Source organism: Acomys minous (genome assembly GCF_964271855.1).
Source record: "Acomys minous genome assembly, chromosome: 1".
Classification (NCBI taxonomy): domain Eukaryota; kingdom Metazoa; phylum Chordata; class Mammalia; order Rodentia; family Muridae; genus Acomys; species Acomys minous.
In genome coordinates, this window is record NC_140483.1 from 141,040,951 (window position 1) to 141,058,474 (window position 17,524).

At 41.2% G+C, this 17,524-nt stretch overlaps 1 protein-coding gene across 2 annotated transcripts in view; it reads left to right on the plus strand.

Annotated features, from left to right (window-relative positions):
- The window catches only part of RARS2 (arginyl-tRNA synthetase 2, mitochondrial), a 40,172-nt gene that overhangs the window by 10,044 nt on the left and 12,604 nt on the right, over positions 1-17,524 (plus strand). For both annotated transcript variants that reach the window (XM_084799172.1, XM_084799171.1), the window contains exons 4-8: positions 17-100; positions 4,617-4,714; positions 8,084-8,139; positions 9,926-10,009; positions 14,296-14,372. In XM_084799172.1, the coding sequence (XP_084655298.1) occupies positions 17-100; positions 4,617-4,714; positions 8,084-8,139; positions 9,926-10,009; positions 14,296-14,372 (399 nt within the window). The remainder of the gene's footprint in view (positions 1-16; positions 101-4,616; positions 4,715-8,083; positions 8,140-9,925; positions 10,010-14,295; positions 14,373-17,524) is intronic.

Below are 17,524 nucleotides of genomic sequence, written 5' to 3' on the forward strand. Positions count from 1 at the left end.
GTTCGTTATTTTTCAGCTTAAATGTGATACAGTGGTGACCGCCATCAGTGCTGCTCCAGGGACGCTAAATTTCAAAATAAACAGAGCATTATTAACAAAGGTAAGGATGGCATATAGTGTAGTCTCTGCTTTCACACTGTTTTAGCCACCGTGGTCTTCCAGCTCCAGAACTTGTTACCTCTCCTCAAAACACACACACACGCACATGTGATTCATTCCTTAGTCTGAAGTGCAGCCTTAACTTAATACCTGATCACTCTTCAGATTTGATCTTTCTTGGTAGTTTATCTTGTTTGAAACTGCCAATGTTCAAATCCAGGGCCTTTCATATGCTCAAGCAAGCACTCTACCACTGACTTCCCTAGCCCTTGGCACTCACTCACTGGCCATGCAGTTGTCACAGCACAGTGGATCTCTGCCGTACAGAAATTGCCTTGCTATCTTACACTTACTTGGCTGGTGCCACTTGTTTGGTTTTGGTTTGGTTTTTTGAGACAGGGTTTCTCTTGGAGACCTGTCATGGATTAGCTCTGTAAACCAGCTGGCTTCGAACTCACAGAGATCCGCCTGCCTCTACCACTTGTATTTTAAACTAGTTCACTTTGGAGTTTATAGCATCTGTCTTTCCCACTGTCTCCGTGTCTTGACATAGTACCTGGTGCCTCGTAGCTGCTAGATAAACAACTGTTGAATGAATAAATGTGCCCTATATTAAGAGAAGAGTCTACTCCCTGCTAAACTATAATCTATTAGAAGCATAAGACGTACACTGGAGAAACCATGAGGTAGCTTTTTCTCTTAATAAATCAGTGAATATTAAAGTAAAAAGGTTGCTAATACAGTGAGAATAAACAAATTCAGAGATACCAAAAATCAGGATGGCCTGGAAGCATTGGAGAAATCTTTGAAAAGAATTAACCCTCCCTCAAGTTAACATGGGAAAACAGGTGATCATGGGTAAATAATTACATGACGCCTTTAAGTCAAGTTCATTTTGTTCAAATCTTTACAGCTATACTTCATACTTTGGCCTATTTAAAAAAAAAAAAAAAAGAAATATAGCCCTCTGTTAGGTTGTTGCAGTCTTAAGTTGAAAATGGCTATAAAGCCAAAAGTTGTCTGTCAGTGTTCCTAGTCAGGAGGATTGATTGGAGAAAGAGGGACGCTGCAGGGTGGAATAGGCTTAGGAAAAGCAGCAGGGGCAGTCAGCCTCTGATGGACGGACCTAGCAGCTTCTCAGAGGCGCATTTATTGATGATCACACAAAAGGTCTCTTATCTGCGGAGTTGCCTTAAGGAACCATTACCTAAGCAAACACAGCCATATAAGAGTTCCAGGTTTGCCAGGAATGTCTCATGACTGAGGTCAAGCAAAGGCTTTGAAATCCCCAAGGAAGAGCAGCCCCATAAATCTCAGATAACAATCACTGGTTATTTACAAGAGATCATCGCTTCAAGGCCATCCCACCAGAGTAAGTGCCAGGTGCAGTGGCTCTTCAGAAATTCTGCTCCATCTTTGAATGCAGACTCTTTTAAGGATTTTTAAATCTCAGGCCTTTGCTCCCCGGTCCTTAATTCTTCTGAATAGAGTTACTGCTTTTTCTCTGAATAGAGTTACTGCTTTTTCAGATCATTGGGATTTTCCCCCCAGCCTTTCATTCTGAAGTAAATCAGCTAGTCACAATCCACCCCACAGGTGAGGACATTTATTTTGAGCGTGTTAAAATAGTACTTACAAATTGCTGGTGTGCTCCCCCCACCCCCAGCCCCTTCCCTGCAGGGTCTCAGCATACAGCCAAGGCCAGCCTCAAGCTCAGTGTTCTTTTGAAATCATTCCATGGCAATTCAGAAGCCACCAAGTTACTCATTTACCATTTTTAAGTGATGCTTTTATTGTTATTTTCTCAATTTTGTGGAAGTAGAAATGAATCTTGCCAAATATGCCTTCCATACTTTAAGCCCCTAATGGCAATATTGTCCTTTTTTTGTTCTTCCTTATATTGGGAGAGAGGGGTAGAGTAGATTTTTCCTTTAGAGCTACTTTACTTGAAAGAGATAAGGTTTATATTTCCAGGAAAATATATTTACATAACAACTTAAAATTCCAGTGACTATGAATGTTATACTTTATTCCAACTAAGAACTTGTAGAATTGTGCCTAACTTGGAGACACCCAGTTAGATTGGTCACTACACATCCTTCCGTGGCTCGCTGAGCTGTAATGTCTATAACGATGTACAGAACTCTATTTTGGGTTCCACACTTAACTCTTGTTAGTGGTTTGCAATCATCTGTAGGAGAATCTGTAACTTCTAGTGACACTTAATTAAAAGGGAGGGGGAAAAGGTGGTTTAAGTCAGTGGTCTATTTGCATTTTCTAAAAATACAGACAAAACCTTATTTTCTTAGGTATACTGAAAAATCCATAGTGAATAAAATCACATTTTTTATTTGCAAACCCAGTTTTGCATGCTCTACCAAGAAGAGGAGGAACTGTTTTGTGACTTCACTAAATAAGTTTTGCCTATAAGTAGTGAATGTATTCAATCCACATTTATTTTATGAACTCATAGGAATAATGAATGGTTTTGATACTAAAGAATTGGCCAGGCAAGTTGGTAGTGATAAATTCCTTAAGAGTCCTGTTGACTCTTCAGGCATAAGAAAACAGTCAACCAATAGAGTTAGAAAACAGAAAAGATGTAAGTTGTTCCTAGAAAAAGATGGAGATAGACAGAGAAGGTAGCCGCTGGCCAGAGCGTCCATTGGTTTCCTTAAGCTCCAAAAATGGAAGTGTAAAAGACTTCAGTTCTGGTTAAAACCTTTTATGCACCATATTTACATGAGTACAGCTTACATTTAAACATACATATTGGTAAATATATTAGGTTTTAGTGCTTTTATCTGTTGGAATATGATGGAACAATAGCACCTCCTTGATGTTTTACATTCATTTGTAATTGATGGCTTCTAGAAAAGAGAGTTTTATGGTTAATAATAGGATAAGATAATAAGATATAAGATACCAGGCAGCAGATATTGTATTATATGAGGTTTATTAAGTGAACATGGGGAGAGAAGGAAAGGGGGGAGGGGTACCCCAGAGAGAAGGGGGGACAGAGACAGGAGAAGAGAGAAAGAGGTAGAGGGGAAGGGAGTAAGTGGGTAAGAGACAGACAGAGGAATGGGGTGGGTAGACAGGTGAGTCTGCTCTTTATATAGCCCTGGGCAAGGCCACGCCCCCTGGCAGGCAGGCAATGACATCACAGGTAGGCCGACTGAAGCAGAATCCTAACAGAGAGAGTATTATGACTCCTGGTAGGTTGAAATGCTCCACTAGATGGCCACGCACCAGCGTATACAGGCAGCATTAATTGGACTCAGTGGGTTAAAAATCAAAACATTGAGTCAGGACCTCGCTGTGTAGCCTAGGCTAGCCAGTGACCCAGGATCATCCTGTCTTTGCCTTCCTTCTGAGTTGCCCGGGTTACAAGTGTGCACCATCTGCCTTAGCTCATTTCCTGACTATAGTAACTAATTCTTGATAATAAAATTCTTACCATACCTGACATTTTTAAGGCTCCAGATGAAGTTGACAATGCAAATCCAACTTAAGAGTAAAAAACAATACGGTAAACAGTAGTTTCAAATCACACAGTTGGGTTGACAAGATGGCCCAGAGGTTAAGAGTGCTTGCTCTTGCAGAGGATCCAGATTCAGTTCCAAGCATTCACTGTGACGCGCAGCGTTTGTAGTGCTAGTTCCCAGGGATCCTGCCTCCTCTTCCGGCCTCCATAGGCAACAAGCATCATGTGGTTCTATGTATACAAGCACTCATAAACAAGAGAGCTTCTAAGAACAGATAGGGGCATTGAAACCTGCGCAAAAGCAGTGCATGAATTCTGTGAACTATGCTATAGTTCTGTGCTACTAAATAAAAGCTAACCACAGAAACAGCACGATGACCTTGAACTTCGGATCCCCCGCCTCCTGACTGCTAGGTTTATAGGCACACCCCACCCACACCAGTGCTGCAGGTGGGACCCAGGGCTTTGCACATTCAAGGAATGCGCTCTTATCAACTGAGCTATTATGACCTTAGGAAAATTAACCTCCATGCTTTTCTTTCCTCGTTTATGAACATAGCCCTCATTTCTGAAGCTGTTGTGAGGGTTAAATGAGTTAATACAAACCCTCATCACTGTCTCTGGAACACGTCTGTTCTCAGAACTGATTAGATACTGATTCTTGTTTGGGTATGACTATTTCTGTGGAACTTTTGGCAGTCGGCCTCACCTCACACAGCTTCAACTTCCTGATCTCTAAGCACTGTCAGTGGCTACTGTGCTGTCGAATACTCTAGATTTACAAGCCTGGAGTAGCCCATCTGTATCATCTCATGTTATAAGTGCTCTGAGAGGAACTGGCAACAAGCAGCATTTTTATGTTGGTGCTAGAGCTGGTGTTCCTGACAGTGCTATAAAATTCTAAACTCCATAATGAGAACGAACAAGTTAGCAACATTTAATTTCCAGTAATATGGTTGTTTAGAACATTGACTTATTACTAATTATTTTGCTGTTGTTATCACTAAATCCCGTGCCTTCTATTTTTCAGGCAGTATTACAACAAGTAACAGAAGATGGCTCAAAATATGGATTAAAAAGTGAACTTTTCTCAGGTCTTCCCCAGAAGAGGATTGTGGTTGAATTTAGGTAAGTGACTACTATGCAGTAGGGCTGCACCTCAGTGATTGAGTTTTCACTGAATTCCTCTATAAAGTTGAAAATCAGTGACATTGTGTTATTTTGTTAGGACCACAATGAGTCAGTCACTAAACCATGAATTAATAATAATAAAAGTAAATATTCTCCATATCTGGTATGTTTGTGCCTTTTTCTCTTTTAGACAGGATCTCCTGTATCCCAAGCTGGCTTTGAACTGACCTTGAACTTGTGATCTTCCTGCTTCTACCCGAGTGCTAGGTCTGTAGGCGTGCACCACCACACCAGGTGTATGCAGTGCAGGAGTTGGAACAAAGATTTGTACCAACTGAGCTACATTTCACCAATTCTTTTTTAATTAAATACTGAATGCTTTAAGATTTATTTGTTATTTTGGTGTGTGCACGCTACAGCATATGTGTCATGAAAGCACCTCGTAGATCCATTCTCTCCTTTGGCCTTTATTTGAGTTCTGAGGATTGAACACAGATTGACAGGCTTGCTTGGAAAACCACTTTACTATCTTGCTAGCCCAAGTACTATGGGTGTCTGTTTTGTTGTTGGAATTTTTCCTCCCGGCCCCAAGCTCCTGGAATAATGACTCATGAGACTCAAAATATATTTACAGATACATTGACCATATATCTAGGCTTTCTGTGATAGCTCATAACTTAAAATAACACATTTATCCTGATCTACGCTCTGCCATGTGGCTGGTTACCTCTGCTCAGGTACCGTGAGTCTGTCCTCCTCACATCTTCCCTGGCAAATCTCCCAGAGTCATTTCTGCCTACCAGAAGTCCCACCTTCTATTTCCTGCCTCAGCTCCAGGCCATTAACTTTTTACTGGCAGGTGATAACCTCCATATAGACTCAAGAGATTCCTTCATATTTTTTTCTTTTTTTCGAGACAGGGTTTCTCTGTGTAGCCTTGGCTGTCCTGGACTCACTTTGTAGACCAGGCTGGCCTCGAACTCACAGAGATCTGCCTGCCTCTGCCTCCCAAGTGCTGGGAATAAAGGCATGCGCCACCACACCCAGCTTTCCTTCTATATTTTTAAAAAACTAGTTTTTCATTTTTGTTAATTTGTAAGGCAGAATAATATAGTTAATTACAAGGATTTTTTTGTTTTAATTTCTAATTTTATTGTATATGAGGGGTGTGTGTGTGTGTGTGTGTGTGTGTGTGTGTGTGTGTGTGTGTGTGTGTGTGTGTGTGAAATGCCGGTTCATGACTGTGCATGTGGAGGTCAGAGGACACCCATGGGTTCAGGCCTAGCCTACGTTGTCTGAGAACAAGGTTTCCTGTTTGCCACTGTACAGCAGACTGTGGCCTGTGCGCTTTCAGTGATTCTCCCTCATTAACAGACAAACACATGGTACCACATCTAGTGTTTACATGGGTTCTGAGAATACACATATAGATTCTTATCATTGTGTGGCAAGGATGCTTTGTTTACTCAGGAATCTCCCCCTCTCCAGCCCCTGAGGTTTTAATGTGCTTCTAAATAGTCTTCAGATAAATTTCTAATCCACTGTAAATAAAACCATTTAATACTTAGACTATCATGAAATAAGAATGTAAGGGGAGCATCAATTACTAACATCTTCCCCATGCACCTGACTATTTAACAATTCTAGAAAATTACTAGATGTATTTATCTTCCAAAAGACAAAGAATCTTGATGAAGTCCTTTTCCACCTAGAAGGATGAGACTTCCTCAAATCCTTTTCCTTCTTCTGAATTTATTTCCATGGGGAATGTGTGTGCACAGGCATGTACGTATGTACTGTGCAGACCAGGTGTGAGTCTCGGGTGTTGTTCATCAGGTGCGTCTACCTCGCTTTTGAGACGGGTTCCCTCACTAGCCATAGCTCATGGATGGCTCCCTGGTCATCCTTAGCCACGGGGAGCACACTTCTCCCTGCTCTTCCACACTGGTGCTACGGCCGCTCATCACCCAGCCCTCTGTGAAACTTTGGCAATGATATGTGAAATGTTTTCTGTTTACTACTTCATTTTTGTTACATGGGATAATTTTTAAAAATTTAGTTATGATTACAAATCAGGCAATCAGAGTTTTTGAGATTGCATAGGTGTTTGCTGCCACTTACTCTGTGCACTTAGAAAGGGCAGACACTAGAAGACTTTAAAAAAAAAAAGATGTATTTATTTATTATGTATACAGTATTTTCCTGCATGTAACAACTGCAGGCCAGAAGAGGACAACAGATCTCGTTATAGATGGTTGTGATCCACCATGTGGCTGCTGGGAATTGAACTCAGGACCTTCAGAAGAGCAGGAAGTGCTCTTAACCTCTGAGCCATCTCTCCAGCCCCTGACACTGGAAGACTTAAACATGTCAGTTTGTAACGCGCTGACTGTTGAGATGATTTCTCTGTCCGTAGAGCAGCACATATCTTTGTCCTGTCTGTGCAATGTAATCATAGCACTTAACTGAATTTAGAGATCTGTGGAATGACAGAAAGACTTCACCCCCCTCATGCTACAGGGCAAGGACACTGAGGAGCGTGGTCATGTGGGCGCCATGTGACATGGGCCTCACCGTGCTGCAGAACTAAGGCTGCAGTGAAGTCGGGCAGCGCAGCACAGGCAAGCATTGCCCAAACACCTCAGATCCATTGCGTTTGCTCCTCAACCGGACTTCTTAAACTTCTCCCCCAACCTCTTTTGGCCCAAGAAACTTACATTTTTTAACTTACATTCATTTGTTTATGTGTGTGAGAGAGCGTTTGTATGCTGCTGCACATGTGTGGAGGTCAGAGGGCGCCCTGTCAGGTCTCTGCTTTGGGCATGAAGGAACTCAAGTGATCAGGCTTGCCGGCAGGTGTCCTTACTGAGCTATCTTACTGGCCCTGCCCGAGAGTTTTTACAAAACTTTGATACATGGGTAAATAAAATGTAAAATAGGCATATAAATTAAACATTTGTGATAACATAATTTATTTTAAAACAATGGTTTACATAAAAACTTAACCATTTGTTAATTTGCATACTAATATGACTATTTCTGTGTGAAGAAATAAGTCTTTTCTCAGTATTTGATACTGTAGAGCACAGAGCATTTTTGTCTTCCTAATCTTAAATTTGCTTCATAAGTGCTGCTACTGGGTGTCATACTACTGTCTGCATCACAGGATCAGTGACTGTTGGTCAGTGATAAGCTGATTCTTTTCAAATCCTGATTCATCCTTGCTGTTAATCCTGCTTTCTCGCTCACCTTTCTCCTGAGTTGTCAAAAGCCCTGCTTCCTAATTATATCAACCTATGCAAGAATTATCTAGTTCATTTTCAAAATGTTTGTTATTGAAATAAAGTATTCTTGTAATATTTGCAGTTCACCTAATATTGCCAAAAAATTTCATGTTGGACATTTGCGCTCCACCATTATAGGTAAGTGTTCCCTTTAACAGAAAATACTAAACATGTTTTTGAGGATGTAGATAATAATACAATGTATGGCTCTGAGTTTAAATAAAAAGGGAAGAAAAGGCTCCCTAAAATATCAATTTGTATGAGCATAATGCTAAGTAAATGTTGTCCTAAGTTAGAAAATTGGTTTACAGGTTAAAAACCAAAATTTATTTAAAAAAGAAGAGACTCAGAAATCAATTTTTACTGGTATGTGTGTTGGGATTTTAACTGTTATGCATATAGAAAACCTTTTAAAAGAGGAAAAAAATAAGAATATTTCACATTTTTTTATTCATATATTTTTGTTTTAAATGAATTCACTCTTGGCACTTAACTATAATTTTCAAGACTGAAAACTAAAATTTCTAATAGAAATTATTTATATTAGTAATACTAAAACTATTTGATAGTTGTAAAGGTTCAGTGTACGATATGCTTTTGTGTGTATGTGTGTCTGTGTGTAGGTGTGTAGGAACTGCCCACAAAAGCCAAAAGATGGGACGGGATCCCCTGGAGTTGGAGTTACATGTGGTTATGAGCCACCCAACGTGACTATGGGGAACAGAATTCTAGTGTTCTCAAGAACAGCAAGCCTAGCAAACAATCCTAACCTAAGGCCGTAGCTCAGAGGCGGCCACTATTCACGTCATGTCTTTTGCAATCCAATACAGGCAAAAGAGGCCACACCATATTCTGGTGCTAGAATCTTAATTAGCGAGTACCAGTAAAGGGGAAAAACCAAAGTTTCATAACTACTTATCATAGGAGGGAAAAAATGTAACTCCTTTGCCAAATCTCATGCAAAGAGTACCTTACTTTCCCATCTAGAGGCTTTCTGCAACCCTAACTACAGGACACTGTGGGACTGCGGAAGTCAGTGCTGTAGGTTTCCAGTATATGAAGGCAGGCAGAAGGCTGAGTAGGACAGACACTAACATCAAACCTGTGTCAGCAGGACATGCAGGTAAAGGTGCGCAGCAGTGCGTGCTCTTAGGACCAGGCTTGTGGAGGTGTGCCTCAGTGCTGGAAAGGAGACTGTGTGAACTAGTTACAGAAACTCAGGACACAGACAAGACAATTGTATAGTTTTCTTTAGAGTGGAATCCACACATGTGATTGCAGGCGCCTACAGAGGCAGAGAGAGAGAGAGAGAGAGAGAGAGAGAGAGAGAGAGAGAGAGAGAGAGAGAGAGACAGACAGACAGACAGACAGACAGACAGACAGACAGACAGACAGACAGACAGAGAATATATGAATGTGTGTGTGTGTGTGTGTGTGTGTGTGTACATGGGCACAGGTGTACATGAGTGCAAGGCATCAGATCCCTTGGAGCTGGAGTTACAGATAGTTTGAGCTCCCTGATATGGCTGCTTGCAACCAAGCTTGGTCTTTGGAAGAACAAGCAATCTTAGTTGCTGGGCCCCTTTTCTAGCCACCTAAGTGCCATTTTCCTTAATTCCTAAGATGCCGTTCTCTTCTGTCCTTGGAGTCAGCCAAGAATAGTAATTATTCTAGCATGTAGTGATGCTGGTGAATTTCTCTTCTCATGAATTATGGGAACTTTTGGAATAACACCTTCTAAGTAAGCCCTTACTATATGTCCATACACAAGTAAACACATTATGAATGATTTAATAGAAAAGATTAAGTTGGCTACTTTTATTAAAAGGGTTTTCTCTGTTATAACTTGATAATAGAGAGGTGCAGAGTTTTAAAGCCAAAATGGATAAAACAGAGAATAAGATTATATTTTATTTTTGACTAGGAAATTTTATAGCAAATCTAAAAGAAGCTTTAGGACATCGAGTAACAAGAATAAATTACATTGGAGATTGGGGCATGCAGTTTGGTAAGTAAGTTTGACGTGCTTTTCATTGTATTATGTGGATAATTGTTTTAAGTACTACACCACGCGGTGGTCCTCTGTATGGAGTGTAGACTAGATCCCTGTTGGATAAAATGGTATAATGAATCTGGGGTACTAGAAGTCGAACATGTGCTAACACAGACTTACATATTCTATATAAATCTCACCATATAATTAAATTGGCATGCTCAGAGCAAAGCCTAATAAGTTAGTACACTTAACACACACATTAAGCCTTTAATAAAGAAGAGCAGCCTACCTTTATTGTTAAATGTAGAAACTAATACACAGAGAAGAAATAAGCCTAGCTATGTATCTTGGCCATAACCTGCCCATTTAAATCTGGACCATCCTATGAGACATGGGATCTGGGTTATAAGAATGAGTAGCCCAGAGGTAAAACTAAATGTGATACTGTGGCCTTCTCTTGAACTCTGCAGTGGAGTGGGTGGAGGTCAAAAGGAAACGGAAGGTGAAGGGTGAAGCCCAAATGCTTGTATGCCATAAGTCATGTCTAAGGGCCTTCAGAGTTTATGCAGAAGCATAACCTGGGTATGAGGAGGGCAGGACAGTGACGTGGTTATGAATATGAGGTACTGGTTGCACACTAAAAACATACACTCTTGTATTTGTTTTTAATATCCAGCTGTACTGCTGCTGCTTTCTCTAGCAGAGGGGTGTGGCCTTCACTCTCCTCGGCTGGGATGTTTGTTGTAGCAGTCTTTTTGTATGCCTCTTTACCCACAAGATGTTAACACCTTAATTGTTTTTGTACCCACTCAGTAATGAATGACTCTGTTTACAGTACTAATAGCAAAGCTAGGTCATATTGCAAGCCTTCTCTAAAAGCATATAGTATGTATTACCAGCTCTGAAATTCATTAACATGTTTATGCTCCACATCCAGTAACATGGAATCATAGTTTCCAAAAGAAAGACCACGCCATGCTTTTTCATAAGAGCTTCATCATGAGCTTCTCTCGTGAGTTGTAGCACTTCAATTATGACAAATGTTTGCAGGCCTTAGAAAGAGAGCTTAACTTGTTAATGTCTGGTCCCTAGGCAAGAGACAGAGAACTCCATCTTAAAACTCTGCTGTCAGTTCACCACAGCTGGTAGTCAAAAGGTTTTTTTAGGCAAGGTCTCTCTGTGTATCCTTGGCTGGCCTAGACTCCCTTTGTAGACCAGGCTGGCCTTGAACTCATAGCAGTCCACCTGCCTATGCCTCCCCAGTGCTGGGATTAAAGGCCTGCACCACCACGCCCGGCTACAGCTGGTAGTCAAAAGGTTAAACTCTGGGTACAACAACCAAAACTTCCTAGATAACATCCTTTTTTTTTTTTTAGATTATTTTTTCTTTATTGTGTATATAATGTTTTGCCTGCATGTACACCTGCAGGCCAGAAGAGGGCACCAGATCTCATTCTAGATGATTGCAAGCTACCACATGGTTACTGGGAATTTAGGATCTTTGGAAGAGCAGCCAGTGCTCTTAACATCTGAGCCATCTCCACAGCCCCCAAGCCTCCATTTTTATTACTTTGACTGGTTTAAACATTTCACAGGCAACAGCAAGTATAAGTTGAATAGTCATCAAATTTTGGCTGCAGATTTTAAAATAGTATTTTTCCAGATAGGAATGCTGTGATTAATGATCTGTCAGCATTCTGTTATAGCCATCAACATAGAAAAATTAAAATTTTCTTTCAGCTATCCCATTTGAAAGTTGGCACATGATTTCTGTGGACAGAATCAGTTTTTCAACATGTATCAGGCTGAATGTCAAATGGAACAGGCTTTACTTTTCCCATCTCTTTCGTAAATACTGGGCCTCTTTCCACACTCTGCTTCACATACCCTGAATCAGAGTCACATTTGTCTTTCTTTTAACTTCATCACCTTTCTCACTCTCTCTAGGATCTTGCATACTTTCATGTTCAATTGCTTTCTATCTGTGCTGACTCTCATTAGAGAAATTGAGACTGTGGAGTTGGCACTTAAGAGCACTGTGGCTCTTGTAGAGGGCCCAGTTAGGTTCCCGGCATCCATGCGGCCGCTTACAGCCATGTGTTACTCCAGTTCCTCCTGGCCTTTGCGGGCACTGGGAATACGTGTGCTACACATACACACATGCAGGCAAACACTCACAGAAATAAAACACTTTAAACATTGATCTTCTTTATTATGTATACAATGTTCTGCCTGAGTGTGTGCCTGCACACCAGAAAGCACCAGATCTCATTATAGGTGGTTGTGAGTTAGCATGTGGTTGCTGGGAATTCAACTCAGAACCTTTGGAAGAACAGCCAGTGAGTGCTCTTACCCTCTGAGCCATCTCTCCAGGCCAAAAGAAAAACATTTTAAAAATCTTTTAAAAGAAGAAAAATGGCTGGGTGGTGGTGGCGCAAGCCTTTAATCCTAGCACTTGGGAGGAAGAGGCAAATGGATCTCTGTGAGTTCAAGGCAGGCCTGGTCTCCAGGGAGAGTTCCATTACAGACTGAAAACTACACTTGTTAGTTGGCTACTGTATTAGTTTTCTTTTATTAGAAACAAATACCTTGTTAGAAACAAACAAAGAATAATCTTGGTTCCACCAAACAGAGCACAATTCTAAAGCAAAAGTTACCTACCAAGACAAGATTTTTTGCAAAAAGGCGCACCAGAACCCAAACTAGACTAGTGAAAACATTTGCAAAATGGCCTCTTTTATCCCTTACTGTGTCTTATCCTATTGGTCTGAGTTCAGTTTCACAATCCAATATAATTAGCTAATTGACATAAAGAGCAAATATGGACCTTGGGCTGACTGCCCAAGGTAGGAGCAAGCCAAAAGGAACATAACTAACGGGAGGTTTATGTTGGCTCCTGATTTAAGAATGCATGGTGTTGGACTTCGTGTGGTAGCAGGAACAGGAAGTAGCTGGTCCTGCTGTTTGTGCAATCAGGAAGCAGAGTGCAGACAGGAAGGGCTAGGAAGCTGCAAGGCCCACCCACAATGAGCCGCTTCCTCTAGCAAATGGCTTCCTCCACAAGGTAAAGAGTCCACGGCCCCACCAGCTAGAGACTCCCAGCTCGAGCTTGAGCTTATGGGGCATTTCACACTTCAACTACATAGTCCCTGAATGGGAGCAGGGATTGCAGCTGCTTCATATTTTATTGTCCGGGCCCTCCGGACAATCAGCTGAGACCCTCGGACCCCTAGGGAGAGAATGGGGGACAAGAGACGCAAGGAACGGACAGCAAGTCAAGGAATCTGATCAAGCTGACAAAATTTTATTTTCTCAGGCTGCTTATATACTTTAAAAGCAGGATGTAGGGAGGGGGGTGAGGAGGTGAGAAGCAATTGATCTTGGCTGCGGCTGTGCAGGATATCAATTATTATATCAATTAGGGTCAAGGGGAGGGGGAGGGGAGTTGAGCTCATAGCTAGCCACATTTTGAGAAACCACGTCAGGAACCTGGTTGACTGAGAGAGCGAGGCCAGGCCGGGTGGGTGTCTAGGCGACCGTGACCATAGATCCACATCTGGTTCATGAGAAGCCGAGAACAATAAGGTTGCAGGGTGATTGTGGAGAAGTCTTTGTGAGGAAGGAGGAAGTGAAGGGAGAAGGCCTGACGGGAGGTTGATTTTGGCTCCTGAGAGGACCTAAGTTTGTGGAGCCAAAGCAGTTTGAGCTGAACAGAAGTACAAAGCCGCCCCTGGCATTTTATTGTTGTTGTTCCTCAGTTATTTCAAAATGAATGTAACACAAAGCCATTCCTTATTTTAGTACTTACAAGTTTAAAAATAAAGTTTAAAATCACTTCTCATCAGTGTTTTTGAGTATATCAGTATACGTTTGAAAGACTAGTGGCTCACAAAGTTCAATACATGTTTGTTTTCTTACTGTCTGCCAAGGAGTCGCTGGGTACCATGACTGTAAAGATGAGTAGTCATGGACCTTTTGTTGGATGAACTCTTGGTCTTTTATACTTAGGAACAGTAATTCATTACCAACAGTTTGGAATATGAGGTTAAATGTTTTGTTTTAATATGTCATTTTATAAGATATATTATATGTATATATAATGATATATAAGATATAAGATATGCCTTGTGCAAAGTTTATATAGAAGCTCATATATACACACACATATACGTATTGCAATCATTCTCAGGATATATAATTGAGAAGTTTGTCTTTTTATAGAATTATACCTGTTTTTCACCATGACTATTTTCTGATATTTTATTTCGTAATTTCCCATTTCCTCATTATCTTGGTAGGTCTGCTGGGAACTGGTTTCCAGCTATTTGGCTATGAAGAAAAACTACAGTCCAATGCTTTACAACATCTCTTTGATGTAAGTTGATAAGACAACCATAATAGGGGTTTCTCCCTAAAAGTTGACTTGAGGACACAGTTTCCCCCACTGTATACACATCCTAAGCCTTTTTAGGCTAGATTTTTAAGCTTTTCTATTCTTCACTTCTGGATATAATTGAATAGAAAGTATCTAAGTTTGATGATTGTCAAGGGCAGGGAAATTATCCTATTGTTTCAAGAGAGGTTGATGTAAACCAGTGTAAGTTGGGATAAGAGGAAGTTCTGAGATTATGAGGTGCATTGTTTTAAGAGAGAAATGTGTGCATGGTACTATGATCCTGGATTTTTGTCAGCTTGACACAAGCTAGAGTCATCCAAGAAGAGGGAATCAAAGGGCCTGTATGAAAGTATGTGTGGGGTATTGTCTTGATTAAGGATTGATCTGTGAGGCCCAGTTCATTGTGGGTGGTGCCACCCTGGGCAAGTGGTTCTTGGATTTAAAAAGCAAAGTGAACAGGCCAAAAGGAGCAAGCCAGGAAGCAGCACTCCTCCACGGCTTCTGCTTTAGTTCCTGCCTCGAGTCCCTTCCCTCACTTCCCCTCAGTGGTGGACTGTGGCTGCAATGAGTAAACCAAATAAACCCTTCCCTTGCCAAGTTGCTTTGGTCAAGGTGTTTTATTACAGCAGTAGAACCCTATCAAAGACAGAAACTGATACCAGGACTGGGGCATAGTGATTCACCTATAGGGACCTGACAGGCTCAAACAGCATCTGTAACTGCCACTGCCACTTCAAGTACTACCAGCTCTGCTTGAGCATTTGTTCCTGGTGGTAAAAAGCAGCCTGCACAACAGTCTGGGCCTGTTGAAGAGCCTTCTGTTCCATCCAAGTCCCACTCAAAGCTCGCAGCTTTCCAAGTCACTTGGTATATGGGCCAGAGTAGCAGACCCAAGTGAAGAATGTGTTGCCTCCAAACTCTGGGTAGGCACACCACAATAAATACAAATAAAGTGTTATAAGGTGTTTGACAATTCCAACATCAGAACTATTGAAAGGGGAAGGTTAAGCCGGGCGTGGTGGCACGTGCCTTTAATCCCAGCACTCCGGGAGGCAGAGGCAGGAGGATCGCTGTGAGTTCGAGGCCAACCTGGTCTACAAAAGTGAGTCCAGGACAGCCAGGGCTGTTACACAGAGAAACCCTGTCTCAGAAAACCTTAAAAAAAAAAAGAAAAGAAAAGAAAAAAGAAAAAGAAAGAAAGTAAGGAGGAAAAGGGAAGGTTAATTCCCTCTTTTTTTTTGTTGTTGTTGGTTTTATTTGGGGGGGGGTTTATTATTTTATGTATATGAGTGCTGTATCTGCATGTACACCTGCAGCCCAGAAGAAGGCATCAGATCCTAGTATAAATGGTTGTAAGCCACCATGTAGGTGCTGGGAATTGAACTCAGGACCTCTGGAAGAGCAGACAGTGCTCTTAACCTCTGAGCCATCTCTCCAGCCCCTCCAGCTTCTTGTTCCCTTCTCCCAGTAGATCCCTTTCTATTCCCAGATAATCCCATTTTTAAAATGGTATTGTAATTAACCCAGTAGATCAATCAGTAGATGAATGATCAAGAAATATATATTTTATAAACATATAAATATCTAGTATATACACATACTCATATAGAGAGAGACTCATTGAAACATTATTCAGTTCTGTATAATGAATCGCATCATTTGCAGAAAATTGAATTGGAACTGGAGATTGTTATATTAAGCTAGACCCAAAATGAATACAGTAGTCTGAAAATTAGCATCGTTTCTGTGTATATTTATTTGTACATTATGAGTAAAGATGAGATGTATGTGACTCAAAGTGAGAATTTTAGACCACTCATGGGTATATTCGTCTATTCCTGAGGTCTGCAGAAAAAAGTAGATAATTTAAACCTTTATTCAGCAGTGCTTATTCATTCATATCTGCCTGCTTGTGCCTTTTGAGGGTTGCGATTAGACTCCTTGTCATACACACGCACCACCACCACCACCACCACCACCACCACTATTTTGTCTTCTACAGTACAATCTTGTCATATGCAAATGTTTTGCTGTGATGTTTTAATACTGAAAAAATTTAGAAGCCTTGTTGTTCTGTAGTTTTTTGCTAATTTATATTGCCTTTATACTACTGTAGTAACCTTCTGGAATCATTCATTTTTCAGCCTGGAACTGAGTTACAGCATCTAAGAAAAATCCTTGTAGTCTATATGTATAGAACTATGCTGTTAGTATTTTATTGTTACATGTTAATACTGTGTTGTGGATGTTGAAAAAACAGTTAAAGCTGCATTAGAAGTGAGCCCTTAGTAAAGCAACAACCCCCACCTGTCCAGTTGGTGTAGACCTACAGCAGCCAGGGTGGAAGGGCTGAGATCCCCGAAAATGCTTAAGAGGCCACATTGGAGTGTAGCCAAGCTTTCTAGAAAGTATTCCTTTTTGCCACCATCACTTGTTTTGCTAGCCTTTTATAGATTAAGAGAATAGCTTTAAATTATTTCATTAAAAATAGCTCCTGAACTCCATCTGCACAAGAATGGCCTTGGAGTCCAGTCAGGCATGGGTGGAGGGAGGGCATGGGTGGAGGGAGGGCATGGGTGGAGGGAGGGCATGGGTGGAGGGAGGGCTCCCACCCTCACTGCTCAGCTCTTGCCTGCTGATACATTCAGGGGTCAGGGAGTCTTTGCCCTCAGTTGTGTACTTACTGGTGTCCCGCAGAGTTAGTCGATAATGCCAACCCAACAGTCAGACAGATGGCCTTGGTTAAACTAACTGGGTCACCAAAGCAAATCAGAAGTCAGGACTCTGGGCGGAGACAGTAGAGAGGAATGGAATGGAGGTTGGCGGTGCTGGGAGAGGGCTGGGAGAGCGCAGGGGAAACGCAATTGGAATATGTTATAACACGTGGAACTGTGAAAGGACAAACAAAAAATAAATTTAAGTAGTTGTTAAATCTCCCATTTATCTTTTATCTGCTGGATTAAGCCATGCCACTTTGATTTGCCTTTCTCATGAAGTTTTAAGCGTGTTAAGTAGATATTAGCAAATAAAAAAAGACCCCAAACTGTCAGCTTAGTTAAAGAGGAAAAGGACTCTGTTATGTGGCCACTTGGCTCACTTTCTCCTGGGACTCAGGACTGTGTTCAGTTTCT